The sequence below is a fragment of the Diabrotica undecimpunctata genome, chromosome 7 (genome assembly GCF_040954645.1).
Source record: "Diabrotica undecimpunctata isolate CICGRU chromosome 7, icDiaUnde3, whole genome shotgun sequence".
Taxonomy (NCBI): Eukaryota; Metazoa; Arthropoda; class Insecta; order Coleoptera; family Chrysomelidae; genus Diabrotica; species Diabrotica undecimpunctata.
The window spans coordinates 38919670-38931902 of NC_092809.1; the positions used below are offsets into that span (position 1 = coordinate 38919670).

Below are 12233 nucleotides of genomic sequence, written 5' to 3' on the forward strand. Positions count from 1 at the left end.
TGCAAAGCCCTTTTAGGAGTCCGTGTATGGAGGAGATTAGTCACAGATAAGTAAGGGTGGCGGCAAAAAATAAAGGAGGGTAAGGCTCAATTTGGGCTGTGGTGCCGTAGAAGAAGAAGAAGATCCTTTATAGAACGTATTGATAAATGCATTAAAAAAAAGGGTATACATAACCAACACTTACTTTGCCAAAAGTTTATTGTTAATCAGTTTAACAGTAATTTGGATTTTAATTTAATATAAAACGTAAATTGTTCCTATAACACTTTATTAATTATCTTACTGATGAAAGAAATATGAGGGCATACTATTTTTTCTTTAATATATCAGAAACTATTAACTTCATTTAAAGCATTTTATATGTATCAAAATTCAGAAGCATAGATGTTTTTGTCTATTTTTACTTTGCCTGGCATCAGTGTGAATTTGTCTTTCAGTTCGAACAGACGATAAAATCACATTAAGCGGAGATAAGTTTTTGCGGTAATTAAAAATCGATATTTATATTTAAATTTAAAGTTTGTGTAAATATATCGGTTTAATACTTGGAATTTTAGTGTAAATAAGTGATTTACCTCCCCTAATGGGGGAGGAAAATAACAATAAGACGCAAATGTGCGAAGTAAGTGTTGCGACAAGTTCCCCAGATATGGATATGGATAAGGATATGGAAATTGGTGCTAATTCCGGCAAAACAAGGGAAGTTAAACTGTATAATATTTCCTCTAATAATTATGATTTTCATAGCTGTTGCGTTTATATAGAGAATTTGAATAATCAGAACATCTCTCGTTTGCATCCGATGGTGGTGCGGGAAATTTTGTATCAAAAACTTAAAATTAAAAACCTAAAGGAAATTAAATCTATAGGAAAAAATAGAGTTAAAGTCATTTTAAAATCTATTTTGGATGCAAATCATCTAGTAACACATAATAAGTTAAAAGATGAAAATTTAAAAGCCTATATCCCTAACCATCTCTTGGAAATCAAGGGAATAATTCACGATGTAGATACGAGGTATGATACTGATTATTTAAAAAAAACATATAGACTCTTCCGTTAAAATTACCGACATTAAAAGAATGCATAGAAAGGTAGATAAAGACGGTAAAACAGAATACGTTCCCAGACGAAATATTATAATTACATTTGAAGGAAATGTTTTGCCGACTCATGTCGTAGTTAATTTTATGTATTTACCGGTAGAAAGATTTGTAGGCAGGGTAATACAGTGCTACAAGTGTTTGAAATTTGGTCATATTTCTAAGCAATGCAAGGGTACACAAGAATTTTGTATACGATGTGCAGAAATTAAAAATGATAGTCACATATGCGACACTAAAAAAACTTTTTGTATACATTGTAAAAGTAAAGATCATATTTCGATCTCTAAAAGTTGTCCCGTTTATGAGGAACAAAAAAAAATTAAAAACATTATGTTAGATCAAAAAATCTCCTTTTTAGAAGCAAAAAGATTTAAAGAATCATCTTTTTCCGAATTTGTTAGTAACAATAAATTTTCGATATTGTCAAATCTTGAAGAAAATTTTCCAAAACTACCTAACGTATCTGATGACAATATGTCATCTCACCCTACCATTCCAAGATCGTATATGAAAAAATCAACAAACTTTACTCATCCTGGACCTAGTAGGATTAATACTGAACATAATGCACTTAAAAAAAGGAAAGTTTCTACTCCTGTTTCACAATCCCCTACAGATTCCTCCACCTTTCCTTTTAGATTTGGCCCGTTACAGCCTCTACCACCTAATCCCAATAAACCTAATAGTTCAATAGATGGTGAAAAAAATAAGATGGTTATTTCGTTAGTCAAATTTTTTTCTGAATTTATAAAAAATGTAAAATCATTTGAGGATGCAGAAACACTGGATAATAATTTGTTAGCTAAGGGTTTGCATACTGTTCTCGAGGATATTTTTAAAGGTACTTAAATTTATGGCTTTAAACATTAAACTTAAAATTATGCAATGGAACGCTAGATCAGCTGTTGCAAATAAAAACAGCCTACTCAATTTCCTTATTAAAGAAGATATTGATATTGCTCTTTTAAGTGAAACCTGGTTCAAAAATAATGTTGTATATAATTTTAAAGGTTATAATATTGTTCGTCAAGATCGTGCAGACGGTTTTGCTGGTGTCGCTGTTTTGGTAAAAACTGGTATCCGTTTTGAAATAATAAAATTAAATAAAAACTTCAATAAAGAGCTGCTTGCCTGTGGTATTAAAGTTAATTACGATAATACTCACTTGAGTTTTCTCTCTGTATATAGATGTCCAAAAACCAAAACCAGAATAGAAGATTGGACAAACTTATTTTCACAAGTGAAGCACCCTTGCATTATTGGGGGTGATATGAATGCCCACAATGCGCTCTGGGGATCATCAAAAAATAATAATATTGGCGATCAAATTGTAGAGACCCTACAGGATCTTGATTTCATTGTGATGAATAACGGTCAACCTACTTGTCAAGGAAATCCAGGACATTCAGATTCTATGATTGATATTACGGTTTGTTCCCCTTCCATTTTTGCTAAGACATTTTGGACTGTAGATTCTGATACACTTGGATCAAATCACTATGTTGTAAAAATAGAATTCGAATACCCAAGAGCTGTTAATGAGACCATATATCCCAAAAGTAAATGGAATACTAAGAAAGCTAATTGGGATATGTACGCTGAAATAATCGAGAATACTTTAAATGAAAGTGGACCTATATCCTCAAATGCTGAAGAAAAATATAATCTTTTATTAGACTGTATCAATAAAGCTTCCATACAATCTATTAGCCAATATAAACCCTTTAAGTGTAAGAAACGGACTCCTTCACCATGGTGGGATGCAGAATGTGATCTAATTGTTGCAGAAAGAAAAAATGCATTAATAAAATACAAGCAAGATCCATCAGTTGAAAATTTTATTAAATGTAAACAAGCTAGTGCACACGCTAAGAAATTATTGAAATCGAAAGCCAAACAAAGCTGGGTTGATTGGTGTTCAAAATTAAATAAACAAACGTCGCCTACTTCGATTTGAAATCAAGCGAAAAGGATGAACAGGAAAAGGGTCAATGCTCCATTACCACTAGAAGATTCGTGGATAGCAGAGTTCTTCGACAAAATTGCACCACCATATGTGAACAATCACGAAGATTTAATGTTATTTAATCCGAATCATAGTCATTTTCTCTTAAAACCGTTTACTATGCTAGAATTGGACTGTGCCCTTAGTGACCGTCCTAACACTTCTCCTGGTTATGATGAAATCAAATATATTATGCTATTTAATTTACCAACTAATGCAAAAGAGTTACTTCTAAATATTTTTAATCAGATAATTAGAGAAGGTTCTAACATTTCGGCCTTCAAACATATTATTGTCGTTCCTATTCCCAAACCTGGGAAAAATCTAAAATTAGTTGAAGCTTACAGACCCATATCTTTATTATCTTGTGTACAAAAAACTCTAGAGAGAATACTTAAGGCTAGGCTAGAATGGTGGTTACTAGAGCAGAACCTTTTACCCAAAGAACAATACGGATTCAGGAAAGGTTTTGGTACTTTGGATGCATTGGCTTCCCTGGTTGTAGACATTCAAAACAATTATTCCCGGAACAATTACTTACCGGTATTATTTCTTGATATAGAAGGTGCTTATGACTCTGTGTGTCTAACAGCACTCAAAGAAAAAATGACAAGAATATTTCAAATTCCAGCTCAATTTGCTGATAGTATTGTTAATCTTTATTCAAATAGATTAGTTTATTTAAGAAAAGAACAAATGCTTATAGGTCCCAGAATCGTAAACAAAGGATTACCTCAGGGTTCTGTATTGAGTCCTATCCTGTTTAATTTGTACGTAGCGGATTTGTACAATATTAAAATAAATAACATACCATTCAACCTCATACAATACGCAGATGATTTCTGCATTTACACAGAACACAAAGAATATAAGAAAGCAATCAAAAACTTGGATAGTATCTATCAACTACTTCAAAAATGGCTTTATAAAAACAATTTTGAATTATCTTGTAATAAATCTCAGGTTTGCATTTTTACCAGACATTATAAACCTAATGATCAAATAATTAAATTAGGAGAGCATCAATATCCACTAAAAAATAAGGTCAAATATTTAGGGATGACACTTGACAAACATTTGACTTGGAAGGATCACATTGAGGATATGTTAAACAAATGCAACAAGGGAATAAATTTCCTTAAATCAATTAATAAAACGTGGTGGGGTGCTGATGTAGACGTAAATTTATTATTCTACAGAGCGTATATTCGCTCCATTTTGGATTACGGAAGCATATTTTATGGATCAGCCAGTAATGTATTGCTAAATAAAATTAACGTAATACACAATTCAGCTCTACGTACATGTTTAGGTGCTATGAAGTCCACACCAATTCAACCCTTGTATTTGGAAGCCTTGGAACCACCTTTAAATATCAGACGAAACTTCCTGACCGAAAAATTTCTGGTAAAGACATATATAAAAAATCAATCGTTATACACAAAGCTCATCACTCTGAATTGCTATGATTTGTCTACTAAATACTGGGAAAAAAAGAAATCGCCTTTAGTCTGCGAAGCTTTGCAACATAATATGGAAGCATTAAAAGAGATAGATAAAGCTACGAATACACTTCAAAACATCTCATATGCAACATATCATGGTTCAAATGCAGATATCATGGTACCAAAATATAGTGACAGTATACACATAAATAGAAAGATTATTCACTCAATATTATCAGAATTCGAAAACTCCGTCGTTATATATACCGATGCCTCCAAATCATCAAACGGCACTGGATGCGCTTTTTTTATTCCATTGGAACGAATAGAGCGCACATTTAAGTTGAACTCCCAGACCTCTATTTTTACAGCAGAAGGCCTTACTTTATGCAACAGAAAGTAACTCGGACCATATAGTGATATTATCAGATTCTTTATCAGTTTTGACCTCTATTGGGAAACCGGGATTGCCAAATACGTACAGTTGCCCTTATATTTACAAAATTAAGGATATCAAACAAAAATTAGTAACAAGGGGCAAAAATGTACTTTTTGTTTGGATTAAAGCACATATAGGTTTGGAAAATAACGAACATGTAGACCAATTAGCAAGAGAAAGTATTATGTCTGGTAGAGAAACTTCGTATAAAATCACGGCTTGCGACTTTCTGGCTTCCTTAAAATTAAGATTATACCAAAGGTGGGATAATATATGGAAGGAATATTCCATTGTTAGCCCAAATAGATACACTTCTCTTCAAACAGATATTCCTAAAACTCCTTGGTATAAGTTTTTTAATGTACCTAGAAAATATGTTACCACGATCATAAGACTGAGATTTGGGCACGCTTGTTACCCCAAACATTTATTTAAACTTAAGGTTTTAGATAATGATCAATGTGAATTTTGTACAGAAGAAGGAAACCTAGATCATATATTTTTCAGTTGCCCCAGAAATATTATAACTTCATCCAGATTAATAAATAATTTACATAAACACAATATATTAGCCACTTGGAACCTTCAGTACCTATTATCATTAGACTCGAGAGCAGTGTATGATTTATTAGTTATGTTTTTAAAAGATAGTAAAATAACCATGTAAATAATTATACATTAGTTAATAACGTAACGTTTGTCTCTAACCCAATTGTTTAAATTCCTTTCTTACCGTGGCCTAGTGTTGTATGTAAAAAAAAATGCCTTGATGGGCCCCTAGGCGAGAAGAGAGTGACCCTGTTTACCTGTTTTGTATATTTATTTTAATATAAACTCAGACAATCTTTTTTTTACCATGTTGAGTCTGGCTGAATGACTAAAAGTCTATGCCAAAAAAAAAAAAAAAATACTTTGCCTGGAGTAATTGAGTTAAATCAGAGGTATGCAGCTGATTTGCAAAATCCAATTATCTCAAAAGCTGTTGAGTTTTGAAGTTATCAACAAGTATGTCTTTTTTTGTTGAAATTATGTGTCTTTAATATTTTTGGCAAAAATAACGCTACCTGAAAAAAACTTAGACGCAAATATATGCCACATATGTGGCATATGTGGCGACCTGTATCTAGCTACATCAATGTATGCATCAAATTATAATTCCTAAACAAAAATAAAATGTTAAATTTTAACTTGTATCTTTCTTTTAACCCTATATCTTTCTTAATATCAACATTTTATTAAAGCAAGTTGGCTTAAGTCATAATATTTCAAAGTCTAGAATCTACTACTTTTTATACAATTGCTTAAGGACCACCATGTATAGACTTATGACTAAAAGAAACTATTCAATATTTGCACGTAATTTTTAGTAACACTTTCCTTGATTTTTCTTGATTTTAGATGACTTGAATAATTTGGTATGGCAGAAAACGTTAAGGTCATAGTAAGATGTCGGCCTATGAACAAAACAGAAACATCGCTCAACTGTCAGGTAAGTTGGATTAAAAGTTTATTATTCACAACCAAGATTTTATATTTTCTTTTAATGAACTTGATACTGCAATAATAAATCATCATCAACACTGGTGTTGGCTCTATATAGATCTCCAATCTTCCCAAGTCTTTTCGCACTTCAGTTTTATTTACCAGTTTTCCTAGCACCTTCTTTCACATTATCCTTTCATGTAGCTTTTGGTCTTTTTTTTTCGTCTACTTTTTCCGGGCTGTCATGTCCTACCCAAGACGAATGGATGCAGGAATTGAATTGAACAGTTGGCTTAAGATTTATGGAAATATTATTGTTCATGAGGACAATTTTAAGTTTGCCAACGGCAGTCCATATCGTGCAGCTTCTTCGGTATACTTCTGCGTGTTGGTTTCCTCTACTTAAGTTTATAAGACGACATAAGTAAATATATTCTCCCACTCTTCCTATCACTTTCTGCTCCACAGCAACTGGTACTTCCTCCAAAATAAGAATCTTGGTCTTTGTTGGGTTTATTTTCAAGCCTATTCTTTTTGAAACTTTACTGAATTCTGAAAGCATTTATTGTAGATCGTTGAGTTCGCTACTAATTATGACAATATCGTCCGCTAAGCGGGATGATTCAGGGATCGTTGGTCAATATTTAAAACTTTTCGCTCCCAGTTAAGCTGCTTGAAAATGTCATCTAGGGCAAATGTGATTACCTTCGAAGAAATAGTATCGTATTACCTCACGTCTCTCTAAATTTGTATTTTGTTAAATTTTGTGTTCTAATCATTTTTTATTGCTAATGTCTCGTTTTCGTATATATGTTTTAGCAAGTTTTTATATCTCGAAATTCTCCTCGCGTTATCAACTACATCAGATATGGCCCAACGTTCTACTGAATCAAATACCTTGTGATAGTCAACAAAGGCTATATGTAGTGGGGCATTGTATTCGTTGCATTCCTCTATCAATGTTCGGATGTTCTGAATCTGTTCTATAGGGCTATGATCTTTGCGGAAACTTACCTGTTCTGGAGGTTAATAGCTGTCGAATTCATTAAATAGCTTTTTATACTATAACAATTTTTAATTAAAGGAGAGCTGACGACAACAATGTTAAACGTCAGAAATAAATTCTTACCGGGGTCATTTTTATTGTGTATGCTTCGCCAATGTGGATAAGTGAAAAGTAAGATGGTTCCATAAAATTTGCCCCGTAACAAAATATCTTCTGCATACCGGTGCGATTCGCGAGCGAATAGTTAAACAAGTTCGTTGAATACTTTGAAACATCGGTAAACTTATCAACACTTCGCTGGTCTATATATTTACGTCCTTGGAAAGAATATGAATGGGAAAATAGTTTATTCGTTCTGTTTTTTCATTATTAAGCGTCCATATCTGCATAGGCATGGTGTGTTCTGTTTTTTGTGAATGTGACTTTGTTTTATATTTATTAAATAAACTTCATTGTATTTATTAACTTTAAAATAGTTTTTGAGGTAAACAACACACAAATAGCAAAATAATATGATTGATGTTTATTCTTTTTATATCATTAAGATGGATGCCGTAGCAAGTCCAAGTAATGTATAAAGAAAGCGGAAGTTTATGTCGGTAAAAGAAAAGCAGATTATCTGTAGAGTGTATAAAAATTTAAAAAATACACTTCGTACAGTAGAAGCTGTAGCTCAGTGTTCATTTTTAACGGGAGTATCCATGTCGATAATTGAACGCATTGTACGAGAAAAAACGGTGACTGGGATTATGCAAGCTCCAAAAGTAAATGGTCGTGATGGAAAAAAGTTGTACGCACTTTTATTCATTCTTTCTTTTTTGCGAATAAAGCACCAGCCCTCGAATCAATTAGGAGCAAAAAGATGTTAAGGATAATAATAAAAGAAGATTTACAATTTATATGTTTAGAAATAATTAGAACTAGAAGAAGAGAAAAAAGATTTATTATCTGAACGAAACGTGGGTGAATTCTGGTCACACAGTATCTAAGATTTGACAAGATACTATTTTAACGAGTTATAGTTAAGCATTTGTTCATCAACAGGAAGAACCAACGGGTAAAGGGCAACTACTGATTGTCGCCCGTATAGGTAGTGAGAGTGGCACGAAGACATGGACGCCCAACGCTTTGAAAAATGGTTTGAATCCCTTCTTTCATAAATCAAACCAAATTTGGTAAGAGTGATGGATAACGCTTCTTATCACAGCCGATTAGTAGAACATCTGCCAACTATGGCCACCAGAAAAGCACACATGCAGAGTTGTTTAAGACAAAAATGAATTCCATTTTAAGAGGATATGGTTAAGGCTGAACTTATAAGTGTCATTAGACAGCATCGTGACAGATATCGACAGCATGTTGTAGATACACTGGCTCGTGCTAAAGCATCACCATTTTGAAGCTTTCTTCTTATCATTTTGAGTTCAACCTGATATAATTAATTTGCGCTGAAGTAAAAGGTTACGTAGCTCGTGAAAACGTGACATATAAAATTTCTGATGTCCAAAGTTTGTTAGAACTCGCTATGGAATGGATACGGAGAGAAGATTGGGCTAATGCCGTAGCCCATGCGATCAAGGAAGAAGAAAAAATGTGGAGATTGGACGGGATGGAAGACACTGTTTTCAACAAAATAATAATAGCCTAAAGTGTGACTGAGGATTCTTCGGACGATTCGCTGGATTCTGAAACTTCATAAGCATAACTTAAGTAATTATTTTTTTGCTTTGTAGTTCTCCTACTATAGAAATGTAATATAATAATTATTTTGCAAAGTTTTCTGTTTTTTGAAGTACCTACTGTATTAGGCACCCTATAATAACAATAAAATTTTACATTATTTTGTTAGACAATTATAAGATACTTGTAAAAACACACATTATAATTTAATAATTATAATGTGTGTTTTTACCTAATTACTTATGTGTTTTAAATAAATAATAAATAATTAAAATATTTTTTTGGCACTCCTCCGCAAAGTTGATAAGGGTGCAACAACTCGCCGCGCATGCGGGGACGCTAAGCTGTTACACCGGCTGTCGGACGACAACAAAGGGGTAGCTCGTTATGCTTAAGTGGAGATGGGAGACTTGTCTTTTAAATTGAATGAATGTTAATTAGACGCCAGGCAGATTTGCCTCCACACGTCTAAAGCAGACTACAACTCCAAACCCATGATACAATGAAAAGATCATGCTCCAAACCTACCAAATTGTTTCAGTACTAAATCAATGGTATATGGAACAAGGAAAATAAAACGACACATCACTTACAAATTATATATTAATAATAATCAAACGAAAAATAAATTAAGTCCGTAAATACATATGAAATAATTAATAATAAAATAAACAATATAAATGTATCACTACTTAAAAAACACTAGGATACACACTAACTTTTTTTTTCTCTGAGTGTTAGTTGTCCCATAACTATCTGTTCCCTATTCTATAGCAACAAAAATTAAAATTTTTCTCAATAAAACGGGATCCATTAAAATAAAAAAAGCAGTACTTCTAGCACGTAGACTAATCACCCCATCAGAACGTCTTCTCTTATCTAATGTTAGTCCAACAATATCACATGAAATATTGAGCAATCTTCTCCAGAACCTAGGCCTGAAATTGATGTCACCAATAACATGTTTGAGAATTGGAACTATAAATCCTGAATATAGCCACATACTCAGTTTTAGGCGTCAAGTATACATCAATATCAATAAACGATATAATAAAAGTCATTGCGAAACCTGTACAGGCAAGACTATATGCTGATGACCTGATTCTTTACATCAAAGGCAAGAACGTTAATAGTATGGCGTCAATATTACAAGAACGCTTAAATAAACTAGTAAATTGGTCCCTAAGGTCTGGTTTTAGTTTTTGTTCCAAGAAAACAAAATGTATACTATTTTCAAAGAAACATGTCGAGGATAAACCAAACCTCACTCTTGAGAATCAAAATCTTTCCTATACAAACGAAATAAAAATCCTGGGAATGATATTTAATCAACAGTTAAATTGGAAAAGTCATATTCAGCAGTTAGTTCTTTCATGTCGAAATGGCCTTAATTTGTTAAAGTACCTAGCTCACAGAACTTGGGGTGCTGATGGTAAAACACTGCTCATGTTATATAGATCCTTAATTCGTTCCAAGATGAATTACGGATGTGTAGCATATACATCTGCCAGCAAAACAACGTTAAAACTTTTGGATACATAACACCTTCCTAAGGATTATAATAATTGAGGCATACAGAATAACTCCGATCAATAGCATAGAAGCCGAAATAGGTGAACCCACGCTAAAGCTTCGTAGACAGCTGTTAACCCTAAAATACGCTTCTAACATACATGTAAATAAAAGAATTCCAATAAATAACATTTTAAACATATCTATGATTAATGACTCATCAAATTTCATATCTTCCATATTCCCGCAGAATCCATCATGCAATGAAACTACTTAACTGGAAATATACAAAAATATATCTTCATATCCACCTTGGATTGTAAAAATTCCAATACTTAACTGTAGTCTATTAAAATTCCAAAAAAATAGCCACTATAAAATAGCACTAACCCCAATCTTATCATACAACACTTCAGAGATCTGAACTCTCATTCCGATTACACAGTATAATATACTACACAGATGCGTCTAAAACTGAAAATGCAGTCGGGGTGGCAATAATTAACGGACGTGTACGAACTCATATAGCCCCTCATAAAATTATCAGACCCTCGGAGATATAGTAAACTGATCACCGGCATCCTTTGGAGATTGGTAAACTCATCACCGAGATTTTTGCCTGGTTTCTAATGCGAAAGATTGCCTCTTACCTGTTATACTTCTCGTTTATGTGATAATTTACGAAATTCATAAATTATTTTAAGTAAGTTGCTTTAAAATTTAACTGAGATATTAATATGTCTCACGGTGTGGCCTATTAGACGTATCTGCCAATCTAAATGGTTTTGAGATCTAAAAATTTAGTTGCATAGGATTTCGATAGTGAACTTTAAAATGAAAATATTTGTCAATATGTGCTATTTTTGTTTATATCGGAAGTAGTCCCAACTTCGTTATTTGATTTTCATTGCATTTTTATATTTCTCATTGAATTCTCGAGATAATTTGTTAAGCATACATTCGGTCTAAGTCTTACCGTTCTGGCGTTATTTGACTATTTTGAAAATAATACACGATTTTGGACAGTTAGTAAATATAAAATATCTGAAAAATAGAAAAAGCTAAAAACTTGAGTGTGCTATTAGTGCATTGAAGTCGAAGGAAACCTAATTTTTTACACGTGCAAAGCTTTACATTTTATGGCATCATTGGCGGAAATTTTTAAATTTGAAGTAATCAGCAATGCATTTATTATGACAGAATGTATCAAAATGCTTAAGTACAGCTTCCTGTACTTTATCTTTCAATGACTTGTACAAAGATCCCACAATTAGAGTGCTTTTAAAAGCAATATTTTTACATTTTTTGGTTAGTTTTCGCCATTATTTGTAGGAGTCAGATGAGTTGTTCATTTCATTTCATAAACATCATGACAACTAACCTCAATTAGTGTAAGATACAAAATAATTTTTATTCTGTAATTTGTACTAATTTTGTTTATTGTAGCACCCTGATGATGCAAATAGAGATTTGCGAAAGCTTGATAGTTTAAAAAGAGTACTTCTTTGTCCTATCTTCGGCTGCACACCCAAATAAATAGTTGTGTTTGTAGTCTGAT

At 32.7% G+C, this 12233-nt stretch overlaps 1 protein-coding gene across 6 annotated transcripts in view; it reads left to right on the top strand.

Annotated features, from left to right (window-relative positions):
• The window catches only part of Kif3C (Kinesin family member 3C), a 141546-nt gene that overhangs the window by 66868 nt on the left and 62445 nt on the right, over window positions 1–12233 (top strand). For all 6 annotated transcript variants that reach the window (XR_011951374.1, XR_011951376.1, XR_011951375.1 and 3 more), the window contains exon 2: window positions 6394–6484. Coding sequence is in view for 3 of the 6 variants with exons in the window: in XM_072537113.1 (XP_072393214.1) it covers window positions 6413–6484 (72 nt within the window). In the remaining 3 variants the exon portion in view is untranslated. The remainder of the gene's footprint in view (window positions 1–6393; window positions 6485–12233) is intronic.